The sequence below is a fragment of the Rhododendron vialii genome, chromosome 6a (assembly GCF_030253575.1).
Source record: "Rhododendron vialii isolate Sample 1 chromosome 6a, ASM3025357v1".
NCBI classification, from domain to species: domain Eukaryota; kingdom Viridiplantae; phylum Streptophyta; class Magnoliopsida; order Ericales; family Ericaceae; genus Rhododendron; species Rhododendron vialii.
This window is the reverse complement of record NC_080562.1, coordinates 5564899-5578985: the sequence shown is the minus strand read 5'-3', so window position 1 is coordinate 5578985 and position 14087 is coordinate 5564899. Positions and strand designations below refer to the sequence as shown.

The 14087-nt window shown below is 38.5% G+C and overlaps 1 protein-coding gene and 1 non-coding gene across 6 annotated transcripts; one reads left to right on the top strand and one right to left on the bottom strand.

Annotated features, from left to right (window-relative positions):
• The first annotated feature begins 3211 nt into the window (after positions 1 to 3211).
• On the top strand, positions 3212 to 10333 carry LOC131331169 (uroporphyrinogen-III synthase, chloroplastic). Of its 5 annotated transcripts, none has more exons than XM_058365042.1 (10): positions 3213 to 3508; positions 5099 to 5186; positions 5762 to 5831; positions 6984 to 7102; positions 7266 to 7361; positions 7770 to 7822; positions 8970 to 9055; positions 9379 to 9510; positions 9797 to 9897; positions 9976 to 10333. In XM_058365042.1, the coding sequence occupies exons 1-9, from the start codon at positions 3326 to 3328 to the stop codon at positions 9855 to 9857; spliced, it is 888 nt and encodes a 295-aa protein (XP_058221025.1). In that variant the 5' UTR covers positions 3213 to 3325; the 3' UTR covers positions 9858 to 9897; positions 9976 to 10333. The 5 variants fall into 5 exon arrangements, with proteins under 5 accessions (XP_058221027.1, XP_058221025.1, XP_058221026.1 ...); XM_058365043.1 differs by having other exon boundaries at positions 3214 to 3508; positions 5765 to 5831; XM_058365040.1 differs by having other exon boundaries at positions 3214 to 3508; positions 7767 to 7822.
• LOC131331662 (small nucleolar RNA snoR100) lies at positions 8352 to 8459 on the bottom strand. Its single transcript, XR_009201465.1, has one exon. It is a non-coding gene; the product is annotated as a small nucleolar RNA snoR100 (small nucleolar RNA).
• Positions 10334 to 14087: the final 3754 nt, after the last annotated feature.

Here is a 14087-nt window from a genome sequence, read left to right as displayed (position 1 = left end):
TGTATAAATCTTGTCCATGAATGGTCTCAGGACAATCTTTTAAGGAGATGCTATGTTAAGGAACTGTGAAGTTCACGTTTGATAATAAAGTGGGGACAGATTGAAAAGGTGCTCCCGGGATCTGAGACTTTCCTTTTACTTTGATGTATAATATTCTTGGTGTACTTTGCACCCCTTCTGGTCACACGAAAAGCCAGTTTTGCCTGCCCAATGCCCAAAGAGGCATATGGTACTTGAAGTTTGTTTAATAAGTGCACCAACTTGATGACCTACCGGGCCATCTAGATCCTGCCAAGCACCCTTTGTCCAGAGAGTGTCGAGCGGTCGATCCAGCCGTTTATCTTGACAATCAATGGCTCGGATCTTAACCAAGCAATGAACGGTTCTAATTTGTATTCACTCAAATTCAATCTGAGCTATCCATATTGAGATGAACGGCTGGATACCGCTCGGCACCTGCTTGGGGTGCTGCCTGAGTCCTACATCACAAACTTACATAAGAGAGATAAGAGATGATTTTACCAAAAAGTAAGAGGTGTTTGTTCAACTTTTGCCATGTGGGGTTTCAACTCGATAAACAACTGGAGTAGTTTATATGATGGAGTTTATCAAGCTAAAAAAAAAAATCATGATAAAGAAGTCTTGAATTCATATGAGTATTTCATGATTGGCGTTGAACAGTGGTTTTGAAGCAAGCCAAAAAATATATATATTCAAACTGAGTAGTGTTTAAATAAGGGAAGAACATAATAACGAAGTCTTGAATTTCTTGATTGTGGCATATTTGGAGAGAAGTTTTCGGAAAAGAGAAAAGAACCCGAATGACGAAGGAGTCAAAAGTTTTGGAGATAAGTTTTTGAAGAAGAGAAAAGAACAACCGATTTTCCCTTTATGTATCTACTCCCTCCCTCTTCCCTTGGTTGCATTGCTCACTTCACGGTGCTTAATTTTGAAACAAAATGATTAGAGAACCTGATTTGGCGACACAAACAAATTCTGTTGATTACATTTTTCTTCGTCTTTTTTCCAATGAAAGGAAACATAAGTGTCATAACTATCATTCAAATATAGTTAAGTTACGTTATATGCTTTTGAGACATCCAATCAAATCACACATTATCATTTCCCATTTTATGAACATATTAAATCGTGCTATCTATAGAGATGATGGCATACATTTTATTTTATGAGTGCTAATTCTAATATGGAAATGGTATGAAGTTTGTGTAAGATAGATATTGTGTATAGACATCTTCTCGAAGACATTGAAACGATATGGAGATATTGTGTACAGGAGAGATTTTTCAGTGCCGAGCCGGTATATCTCACGTGGTACCCATTCGGCGCTTCCAAGCCGTCCGATACATTTTTGGATTGCTCGAATTGAAACCCTCATTCTCCTCACTCCAATATTTTCTCTCTCCAAATTTGTGCCATTCAAAAATGAAATGAACTGCTCGAATGCACGAGCGAACACCACGTGATACCCGCTCGGCACTAAATTTTTTTTCTGCGTATAGACATTTGGCTAACCTTATCAATCTAGCCTACCTCGCTCCGAGAGGACAATCAAAACCCTGGTCCTACCTCCTCTTCTCAAGCCTACACGTCAGCTCTCTAACCGTTAAAAGCAGAAACCAAACACCCAATGATTATCCACTGGGCCCCGCCATGCCATGTGTGCTTCCAGTAGCTTCCACCGAACTTTCCCGCCGTGACAGTCCGTCGGTGTAACTTATAATCCACAAAAAAATATGAGAAAATCTTCTTTGCAGCACTCAATTGTAACCGTCCAAAACGATCAAGATATTAATGAATTTTTTTTAGAAAAAAGTTAATTTTGACTGGTTATAATTAAAAAAGAATTTCAATCATTAATTACGCAAATAGAATGCTGAGATTGCGCTGACTTGTTCACGGAGCTTCCGTAAAAAAGACTATCTAAAAAAAATGTAGTATCTTCATTAGTCTACTGTAGTACTTACTCCAAATAGTAGGAGAAACAAATTTGAATAGTACAGATACCACCCCTGAGATTTCTCACAAATACTTGACTCCCCCAGGTAAGGGAAATTACATCCCGCCAACTGAGGTTTAACATTGCATCACAATTACCTCCTTCCGCGAGTCAACAACAATTAGGTCAACTAATAGATTTTAGTGACGTCAGCAGTTTAATTTCTCTTAATCCCTATTCGAACCTTTTGGATCTTCTCCAATAACATATTTCGGATGTCATAGAGTAGGTTTAGAGAAATCAAATTTACCATTATGAACTCAAAACTTGGAAATATGCAAACTCCATCGCCAATGGTCCAAACCCCATGTAAACTAGTAGCCACCACCATCTAGAAATTCAATTCCCATAATCTGTATGATTTATCACTATCTTTTTGTCTTCCTCTATTTATACACACAAATGTGTATGCCCATGTGTATGTATAATTTTCTAAAAGTCGCTAGCCGCTGGTCGAACAAAAAATGGCCGCCTAGCTCTAGGCAGAGAGTAGGCCCCGATTAGTCGGCTTCTTAATCTATGCGTTGGAGCAACACCTAGCGCCTAGGAGAGGAGTAGGCGGCCGACTTTTAGAACATAGTGTATGAATATACACACAAACATAACCTAATGGAGGGCGAAATCTCGTTAATTAGACCTAAATCTCACTAATCGACCCAAATCAAAGACTATATTTAGCCAAGTTAACTCTAGTAGAACCTAGACAGAGACAAAAAATTCAACTGCGATGGAAATCGCACTGCACTTTGTTGTAAACCTAATGTTTGGTAGGTTAATCAGGTCCAGTTTTTCAAAAGTACTAAATGAGCTTTTTTTTTTCTTCACAAAATACAAAGGGAAAAAAATTCTTTGGAAAACTAGGCCTCTGTGATATTAAGTGGAGGTCGGTGTGGGGAGAGGGGGAGAGAGAGACGAGAAGCACAAAAATATGAAGGTTTGGGTTCGTATAAGAATACAAAGTGGATAGTATACGAAGTGTATAAGAAGAGGGGGAGAGAGAAACGAGAAGCACAAAAATACGAAGGTTGGGTTAGTGTAAGAATACAAAGTGGATATATACAAAGGGTATGAGAAATCCTTCTTTCTTTTTTCCATTAAAGAACAAGCGGGTATATGTAATTTGAAACTCACAAGGGATGGACTGTATTTGACCGAAACCTCAGGGGTTATGTGGGTAATTTAACCCTTGAAATTAAATTAAACCAGCGGGGGGGCAATATTAGGAAAGGGCAGTGGTGGTCGCAACAGCTGGCCCTTCCCGGTGATCCTCTGCTCAACACGTTACCTCATCCGTCTCCTAGAACAAATATGGCAAAGTTCTCTCTCTCCTCTCTCTCTCTTCCCTCACCTCCTCTGCTCCTCGAAAGGCGCGCCCTTTCTCGCTCCTTCACAGTTCAGTCTTCGCATTCGTCTCCTGTTTGTTCGTGTTCGGAGCCCAAGGTCGTTGTCACTCGAGAACGCGGCAAGAACGCCAAGCTCGTCAATGCCTTGGTAATGTCTCTCTCTCTCTCTCGACAATTCCTCTTCTTTGTTGATTTTGAGAGCATTCGGTTTTCCTTTTTTTTTTTTTTTTTTAATTATGCCTGCATTGTTGAATTCTTTTGGAATCGTGAATTGGAGCTTTTCCGTTACATCTCGCTGTGCAAAATATGGATTTTTAAAGTCCTCTGCTTTGTATGGCTCTCTGATTTCTATTATTCGGTTGTTTTTGTAGACATAAGTTGCCAATTAGGTTTGCGACAATGCGTGTTCGATCAAATGCCATAATGAAGCATGTTTGGTATAAGGGAAACATTAGAAGAAATAATTCTAACATATGAAAGGTGTTATTATTAATCTTGACAATACAAATTCTAAAATGGTACAAAAAGACTGTTGTATATATTTTCGATCTACTTATTCTGTTACTAATGCATCGTAATCTACAATGATAATTGCGTATAATTTTATAGATGTCTATCCATTTTTAAGAGAAAATCTAATTTACCGCTGAGGAAAAATTTGAAACGTGGGTAGGGTGATTGCCCGGACTCGTCTGCCCCTTAGTCTGTCCTTTTTGGTATATATGTACCTCCGTTTCTGATTTCTTGTGTAGTTATTGAATAAAGGAGAGGATGCAAATTGTGAAGTTAAGCACTTGCTTTCCTTTTAGCAATGCCTTCTTAAAAGGGTAGTGGTATCTTTATAGATGTATTAGCAGATTGAAATTGGGATTGTAATGCAGCTGAAATTTTGGGTTTAATTGGGCTGAATTTTGATGCAGAATTATAAGTTTGGAGGGGTAAATTGAAATTTACAGGCCTGTTGGTGGATGTTTTTGAGAAATTCGAGTCTAGGTTTTGTTCAAGTTTTGTGATTCTGTGAACTAGATTGCTTGTAGAACTTAGTGTCATTTGAGCCTCCTTCTAGGTGCTAACTTAATAGTTTTTCCTGCATATTGCCAGAATTTATTCAACCGTACTATGTTGGACAAAAAATTCTCTAGACTTGTATTCTTTTAAACGAGTTGGTGGTCAATAGCTTCGCATGGTATCAGAATATGCAATTGAGATATAATAATTTAAAATATGTGCTCGTGTTTGACGCAGTTATGAAGGAGAGCTTGAAACACGTGAGGAGGTGTGTTGAGAATATTACTCCCCTCTCTGACTGCTAAATCTTTTAGATGAGTTTTTTAATTGTCTGATGACTGTGTTATGAGATACATAGTTATATGTCCGCATGTGTGTTTGCATTGGATGAGTAGTATTGCCTGCGAGGAGCGGGAGATGCAATCTGTTGTTCTCTTAGAAAAGGCTGAAAAGCTTCCATAGGGCTGTTGCAATTACAAAGTTTCAGTTTTCACTTTTTCTCTGGAGAAAGATCCATTCTTCACTAGCACTGTTATTGCCTTGTAAGTGCAATGTTACTTTCTGTAGTTAGCACAAAGAAATGTTGATGACGCTTCTGAATTCTGATAAGTAATTTGTAATAAATAGGAATTTCTTTATGTATATATATCTCTCAGTCGGGAAAGAAGGGAATAAGGGTGTTATACGCATGGTAACTCCCTGTAAATGGCATTCTTGCTCATGTCTACAGGCAAAACGTGGAATTAACTGCTTGGAGCTTCCCCTCATTGAGCACACACAGTTGCCAGATTTGGATCAGCTTCCTTCTGTATTGAGTGGTGAGTTCCCAAAGTCTTCCTAGTCTAGCGTTTAAGTGACATATCAGTTTTCAAGATTATAGTGGAGCCTTGTTAAGATGACTTTATTACGATGGAACAGTTACCTAAGTTTTTCTCCATGCCTTGTCCCATTACCTTACTCTTTCTTAATCTTTATTGGAGTCAAGTGCGGTTGAAAATTTGTCGTATATTCTGGGTTTGTTTGAGGTCATTGCGACATCTTGTAGACTTTTAGGCAAATGATCTGAACTGGTCTCTGTATTAGTGACTAAAATTTGGGACGCATGGAGTTTCACAGAGTGGGCCATATCATGGCATGGTCAAATCTCTGATCCAAAATTTGCGGGGAAAAAGGTCCTTTTCTATGTGAGTTTTGTACATCTAAGGGGGGAGCTAATATTGGTAGAGAGGGGGCCATGTTTCTTGAGTGCCAATCTGCTATTAAATTTTGCTTGAACTAGTTGGTGGTTGTGATTGTAGAGTTTGTAGTATATGCCTGTATGGTAAAGAGAGTCTCTTTGTTATTCTTTAGTAAAATTGTTTTCTTTTCTCTTTTCGTATCTTGTTTGTGGCAGCAGAGAGTGCTTTTGACTGGATAGTCATAACTTCTCCAGAAGCGGGTCTGGTTTTCCTCGACGCTTGGAAGTAAGGACTAAATGCTACAGAAAATATTGTCATTGACTCATTATCCAATTTTGGCATAAGGATTTTATAATTTTTTTTTTTTTGCTGTGTTTCATGTTAGATGAATCCATAAAGTTGACAGATAACCTCACGTGGCATCCATACCAGATACCGTTAAACATGGTTTTTGGGTTTACGTTGTAGTCCTTTATCATTTACAATTTTATATTGCAACTTGAATTACATGTGTTATAATTTGTCTTCTGGTGTTTGTGATGTATTTTCTGTGATTCTTCGTCCTTTACTTGGGATGTTCTTTTTTGCATTTGCTGACTGCTAAAGTAAAAAGAAGGATGTTTCTTCTTGTATCTATAGTAATTCAATTTGATGGGACCGATTTCACCTTTTGTTATTTCTTAACTCCGTGGTGATCCAATTGACGGGATTGAAATTACAAATTTTTATTCCCTAATTCCTTTATATTGGGGTTGAGAAATTTTGATTGGTTGATTACATGGTTCCAAAAGAAGTTGGTCTTTCTTGCTCGTGTGCATCTTAGTGGTGGCCTATTTGGATGTGTTTTGCAGAATTTCAGGAGGTTGTCAGCAACTTTAGCTAACCTGTTAGATAATGTTTCCTTTTGGTCATACATGATCTTCTGAGGTCCTTAATATAGATATATTGGTGGACATGCATCTTTTTTAATTTGATATTAAAAAGTTTTCTGCTTCCTGCTTTTTCCTTACCAGTACAGACTTGTCAGACTTGTTAATGAGCTAATACAAGCTTAAGACACGCCTTTTTTTGTGTGGAGATGCCTTCTTTCTTATACACACACACACACACACACACACACACACACACACACACACACATATATATATATATATATATATTTGATGTCGGGTTTCTAGTTCCTCCCACCATGTTTTGTATAATGGTTATTGCATAATATTCACTATGAGCTGTAATGGTGCTTCATCAAAATAAGTGTTGTATTGTAGTTTTTCCATGTGAAATGCTGTATGCAATTCCATATGGTAGTAAGAAATAAGGTGTCAAAAAGAGCTTGTCAAAACTTCTTTCTGTCATTCACTTCTCCCTCCTCCCACTCACCCTCTACCTGTCTATGTATATTCGAATGATGGGCTCGTTCTAATTTTTGGTCCTTAGGGCTGCTGGAACCCCCAATGTTAAAGTAGGTGTAGTCGGAGCTGGTACAGCAAGTATATTTGAGGAAGTAGCAGAGTCCTCAAATGGTTATATTGATGTTGCTTTTGCGCCATCAAAAGGTACATATATGTCCTTTTGCTCCTTTACATTAGTTGGTTGAGCGAGTGCGCATTCCCATCCATTATCCATGCGTAGTGCTGTGGATTTCATGATCTCTTTCTCCCCATGTTTTCATGGAATCTCACAACTGTGAAATTTCGATTTTCTGCAATTTGTCTTCAGCAACAGGTAAGGTTTTGGCTTCAGAGCTCCCGAAGCATGGTAATGTGAAGTGTAGAGTCCTATATCCTGCTTCAGCAAAAGCTAGCACCGAGATTGGTATGTGCGATGTTCATAATCAATGTTTTAAAACAAGGGATTAATCGGTGGCGGGGCCTATCCGATTAGATCCAACTAATTGCTATGCGCCGATTAATCGCCGACTACTAATTGCTATGCACCGATTAATCGCTTGAAGGTGGCCGACTGCCCGACTAGTGCCGAGTGACTTTTAGGACATTGTTCATAATTTTGTGATCTTGTGGTTGTGTGCAATGTTTCTCTCCCTCTCTAAATACTTCGTCAAGGGAATTATGTAACTATTTTAGTTTGCAATTTTTTTCCTTCACATATTGAACACATCCCTAATTGTATACCCCAGAGTTTGAAAGTTCCTTTATTTATTGGGCGTCTACTTTTGACAATTAGTACCCTCCTTGCAATGTATGAACCTTTTTGTTTCAGAAGAAGGCCTGTCTAATCGTGGATTCCAGGTTACAAGGCTGAATACGTACACAACGGTAATATATTTCAGTTTTCAATCTTCTGTTGGTTTTCTAAGTGTTTCGTAATTGTTGTTTTTCTAAACTATTTTGTTTGAATTCTCAATTTGAACCTGGGAATGCTAGGGAGAAATGTTGTCTTTGAAGGGTTATGGCATCGGAACGAGTAGGGACCACCACTAAATAATGCCTTATTTTCTTATGCTTATCCATTTTCTTTCTCCTGATGAAAAGAGAGAATTCTCATTTTGTCTGCAATTTTAGTGTTTGACGACTGAAGCTTTATGCCACCTCTCGAAATCTGTTATTCACATTCTTTTTTATCATATTGTGATATTCAATGAAGAACTGAAGGGGCTAATTACCTGATCTACATAACCAAAAACAACAATAATAGTATGTCGGTATCCATGTTATCTGCAATTGATGGGGTATGTCGCGGGAGGACTTGAGACAGACGTAACCTTTTGACAATATATGCCCAAAATGGCTACTCTCAGAAAGTTTCACCCCCCCCCCCCCCCCCCATACCTCCAAAATCAAGGGATGTTATGCCTTGGTACCTTGCCCCCAAATCAAAGCCGGTGGGCACCAGAGAGGGCAGGTCTAGAGACCCGATTTGATTTCTATGCTCAATACTCTGCTTCCTTCACTCAAAATCCAGAACATCAGTATTGCACAACCAATGAATCTAGTTGATTAGTGGGATTGGGCTAATGGATGATTTGGGTGAACTTCTTCATAATTCTCTGCAAAGTATTACTATTTGGGAAGTCAGATATAGGCATGGCCTGGCTATACCATTACTGTTCAATCTAAAATTTATCTGATTGGTTGCGAGGCAATCTAAGCAGGTTGAACTTTGCCTACTCTTTAGTGGAATTGCCTGTCTGAAATAGTGGTCATTTATTAGTTCAGCAATTGCTGAAAGCTTTTAGAAGAGATAGAACTGTTTTTTTTTTTTTAAATTTATTTTTATATTAAACGACACAGATGTGATCCGCCCGGGTGGTGTCCCCTTTAAAATGTCTTATCATAAATTGTATTTAAAAAGTTATTCGGCCATGCATTAGCTCTTCCGCACAATCTCAATGCTTCATTTGGTGTCTAACGTTGGCCATTGAGTTGTATCTAGCAGCCCCTGATTCGTATTGTCTTCTTCCAGGTTTCTGTTCATCATGTAGACCAAACAATTCTGAAGCAGGCACTTTCTGCTCCTGTTGTTGCCGTAGCATCACCTTCTGCAATTCGGTGAACTTATCGTTTTACAGTTCTTATTTAGCTATGTAAAGTTTCAATGGAATATTTTATAATTTGTGTCCTTGTCTTGGAAATTAATGGACGAATAAAGAAGAGAAAGACGTGTATTTGTTGTATGAGATTTGCATCATCGGGCAATCTTCATTCGAACTTATTGCCACGTTCCCAAACCAATCCTACTAATATGAAGTTAACTTCTTTGTAGTTGATTGTGTTAGTATTGCGGGTATGCCTTTTAAATCTGTATTTAGTAGTGATATTTGGCAAGGTGGTTTTGTTCCATTCACTAACTTCATAAAGCTCTATTGCAACAGTGCTTGGGTTAACCTTATTTCAGACGAACGCTGGGGCAATTCTGTTGCATGTATTGGTGGGACAACTGCTTCGACTGCAAAAAGACTAGGCTTGAGAAATGTGTATTTTCCTGAAAATCCTGGTCTGGATGGGTATTCACTGCTCTCCTTAGCTATCTTTTGGCTTAGTGATCAGATTTAGTTTCTCTTGTCTTGTGTTGCTCACGGAATCTCTTTCCCCTGGGGTTGCATAAGATTAGCATGACTCTGAAAGATTGTACGGTGACAACTATGAACTATAGCTCAAAATCATTTGGTTTGCCGTATTGTTTCTTTGTCCATCGATCCTACAATTAAAGTATATTATTTGTTATTATTAGGAAATCTTGTAAACAATGCCTTTGCTTACATAGTCACTAGGAATCTGATTTTTCCGCAGATGGGTTGATAGCATTCTTGAAGCCTTAAGAGTCCATGATCAGTTCCAGAAGGTCCTATAGTGGTGCTGTTCAGCAATCGGCAGATTTCCGCTTTCCTTGGGTATTTTTCATCCGCTAGTTATTGTATGCTTGCCACAGGGAGCAATGTAGTTACTTATTTGTTGCACTTGTTATCCAGGTCCTGCAGGATATGGTTTTGGGCCAACAGGTGCAGGTTTTAAGATGCAAATAATGCACAGACCCTTTTTAACTTCTCAAATGAGAGAGACAAAATCTCTAACAGCAGAACAGGAAGGGGTTAAACTGGTTGCCTTTCTGAGGGATCCTGTACATGTGGTAGAGCTACTTCATGGTAAGTTAGGCAGCCGTTCATAGATTGTGGACCGACAAATTGTATATGCACGCTGTAGAAATTCCACTGTTAATATATAAAGTTCCAAGCTCAGGTTCGAGAACAATCCTCACACTGTACTCTGCTACGTTTTTTTGTTAGGCAAAGAGGCACTTTACCCTGTTGTGATTGTGTTACTCTTCAATCTCGAGCTTGCTCATCGTGCCCTGTTTTTCTTGATTTATACAAGGAAACTTGCCAAGGCTTTAGGTTTAGGGATGAATATTTTCACATAAAATGGCTGTCCAGCTTATGCCATCGAATTTTCATTCTTTACTGTCATGTTTTCTTGTGGTGATACATTAGTTTCTTGTGAAGGCCTTTTTATAATGGTTCAATCGCCATAGTGCATTCAACTGGTAAGTTTACAGTTTAGGATTCTGCAGCTTGATTGTCGTGTCCATGCTTGGACCTGCAGTTGGCCTGACTCCACTGACACTTGGTATAATTTGGTACTTTCTGTGTGTCTCTCGGCATATGTGTTCTCTTTGAGGATTCTTTCCTACGAGGCCATGAGTAGTAGATTTGCTTTGACGGCGTTGTATTAGGATAACAAGAAAAAGAGCAGTTTTTGGTAATTAATAACAAAATATTACATGAGACTAGTTGATGGTTCTCTCATGTGGAAATATTATGGGTAGTAGCGCAAATTGGTAATTGGGAAGTTACTATATTGATTTATTACTATTGAAGCTTTTAACATTTGCTAATAGCTAAAATGCAAATTCTAATTTGCATTTGGAATATCAGGACAAGGGTTCACTGGACAGTTACTCTCTGTTGAAGTTCTTTTGTGTCAGTACAAGTGCATTGAATATCATGTCTGACCCTGTATTGTTTCAGGACCGTGTTGTGGTTACTATCACTTTCGAGTGATTGCATAACCAGGCTGTATTTTATCATTTTCGAACTAGTGAATGGGAGTGAAACAAAGGTTTGCGGATCAAAAAAAAAAGAAAAAAAGAATGGGAGTGAAACATAAAACACCTTAAAATTAGGATGCTTCCAAGATATCCCTTTTCAGAATGGATATCCGTAAAAGAGATTTCATAGCTAGTTCTAATGAGTTCAAGGAGTTGGAACGCTGGCAACTGGGACTCTGAGAAGTTGTCGACTAGTGGTATGGTTGGATCTTGGATCTGTGGCAAACAGAAAAGATATACAAAGAAAGTAAAGTGAGAGAAGCTATTTTTTGATTATTTCCTATAGTTAACATTTATTAGGGAAAACCCATATTTGGTTGGGCATCCCAAAGAAAGTTAAATATGTTTGAGTATTTTGATTTTTCTGTCTTTCGAAATCCAACTTCAACACATTGTTAAGGTTCTAACCTGGGAAGTTTTATAGCTATCAGTGAAATGAAATTAACAATATCTGCAGCAGCACATTTCTTTCTGGATCCATGCCCATATATATTTTTTAATAATGGCATCGCAGTGAGGCTACTCATGTGTACACTAGTGTTATGGCTTTTAAGAGAAACACTGGACCTTCATTTACATTATTATGTCAAATGCCAACATGATTTCCCGCCTGATATTTTCTGAGCGGGTTTGACAATCAAGTATGGGTGATGCTTGGCGTTAGTAAAATTACCGGTGGAACCATAACTTTCGTTACTGATTTGGATGACAACTTTGTTGCTGAGAATTTTAATGCAGCTTTAATGGCCCAACTCACATTTGGTTTGGGTTATGACGCTAATGCTGAAAACTAGGGTGTAGTTAATGGCCATATTGATAGCAGCTTTCTATCCTTGTATTTGGTGCTTAGTAACGGGATCCTCTTATCAGGTTGACGAATCCACCCAGCTCCCTGCTCCTAGGTTAAAATTTTCTAGGAACCTCATTCTCATTGAGAAAGGAGCGCACTCCCAAATAGAATAGAACCTTTTATGAATCCTAAAAGAAAGGAAAAGAAGAGCTTGGTAGCCAGAGAAACTATGAAACAACGAAAAGATACTAGAAACACATTAATTCAAATTTGCTCTAATTCTTGGTATAAACATGACATTTGCAGTTGACACCAATTGACACGTATACTACGACTAACAAAAAATGATCATTTAGAAGTATCCATATTTTTATTTCTATGTATTTACCGTTCCTGTAAATGCTCCCGACTTCAGATTCTTGTATTGCATGCCCTGAAGGTGTCCGAGTGTCCAGAGCGTGTCCAACGGGAAATAACACTAAAAAATCTGGACACCTCATTAAGTGCGGGACACGTGTTCAGAGCGCGTCCGTGTCTGGAGAGTGTACTGCTAGTTCTACATGGGTAAAATGCGATAAATTTATTTCCTATCGTAAAAAGGACACCATACCTTTTCTAGATGTCTTGTTTTGTCTTCATTTTCTTTTTGTTTAGTGTCTTGCTTTGTCTTTTAGTTTCAGTTAATTATAATTGCACGGAAAGCTTAAAGTCAGATTTGTTGCAGTGATGTTTTTTACAAAATTAAGTGAAGAGGCATAGGTTTTTTCTGTTTTACAAATGCAATTGGTACCATTGACAATTCTCTGGTTGATCTCATAAAGCCAAACAAACGTGGTAGACGATAAGGACCAGTCTATGCGTAAGATATTAATCCCTAGATTGCTTTTTCTGCTCTTTTTATCTTCATTACTTGTCTTCTACCGCAAACATTTTTTTCGCATTCTCTCTCTGATACTGTGATTTTCTGCTGTCTTACCAGTCACTTCCTATTATTACTTCTCATATAAATATGTTCTGGGCTGCAGAGAAATTACAGAACTATGGATATCTGTAGCAACATAGTAATTCACTTTATGTTTGCATTTTAGTGCGAATGGTCTCGTGGAATAGGGGTCATTTACTTTTGCTCATCTGTCGGAGAAATCTACAGGACTTGTGCCTGTACCGTTTGATGAGTTCAGAGGTTTTGTTGTAGAGGTGAACACAAGCCGTTGTGGTGTAGTTACGAAGAGTTGTACCATAGAGAAAAAGTTGATGAATACAGTGGGTTTTTGTAATGAGACTTTGTGGCGAGAGCCTCTGTGAGGTTTTGCAGCTTATTTGTTGTATTCCTTTGTGTATTTACGAACCATTGTGGTGTGGGACATATCCTATGCAATTTATAGGGGGTCTATTCCAGAATTCCGTCTCTGTTTCATACAAGTGCCGCGATTTTCTTTTAACTAAGAAGGCTACATGTGGTCTTCTGCTGTAAATTGACTGAACCAAGCGAAAGGTTCCAAGTGACCGAACCGTATTGATGAATCGGAACGTCGATCTTCAGAGATTCTGCGGACGGTTCGAACTGAACATTTGGTTGGTATCAAATTGACCAAACCCGACTTGATCCAACCGGTGTGCACCCTGCATCTGTGCTTTCTTTGTGCTGTTTTGGCCTTCAGGACATCTAGTTCTAGGTATGGTGATGAAATGATTTTGAGAGGAGGACCCACAAAAATCCAGCCATCTTCTTGCTGGCAAGTGCCTAACGAATGCCAGTGTTTAATCTTTAGCTGGGATTGGTCCATCGGGACCATTTCCATTTTTGCTGATAAACCAATAGCACCTTTATATCTTGTGTTAATTGTGTTATTGTTTTGATTGCATTTTCAGCCATTTTGTCATCATAGCAATTACAGTTAAATGTTGGCTCTTGTTGATGTTGCTATATTGATGGTACAGGGTGCTCAAATTAAGACAGCATCGAAGTCGTTTTTCTTGGCTTCGAATAGGCTATATTACGTGTTCAAAATTAAGACAACATTGAAAGTAGTTTTTCTTGACTTCAGATAGGCTATTTTACGTGTTCGTCAATAAAGTAGTGCCATCAGCACCATAGCTATTTACGTTTACGTGAACTACTGTAAGGATCTCTCTGCACTTGCGTCAAAGCCAAAGCTAGATTCCCGTCAAGCGTTACGAAAATT

Bases quoted from the DNA above. Each gene is read 5' to 3' on its own strand.
- LOC131331169 (XM_058365040.1), top strand. From the start codon at position 3,326: ATGGCAAAGTTCTCTCTCTCCTCTCTCTCTCTTCCCTCACCTCCTCTG. The intron at 7,362-7,766 runs GTATGTGCGATG...TTTTTGTTTCAG, and splicing joins AAAAGCTAGCACCGAGATTG to AAGAAGGCCTGTCTAATCGT. The intron at 9,511-9,796 runs GTATTCACTGCT...ATTTTTCCGCAG, and splicing joins GAAAATCCTGGTCTGGATGG to ATGGGTTGATAGCATTCTTG.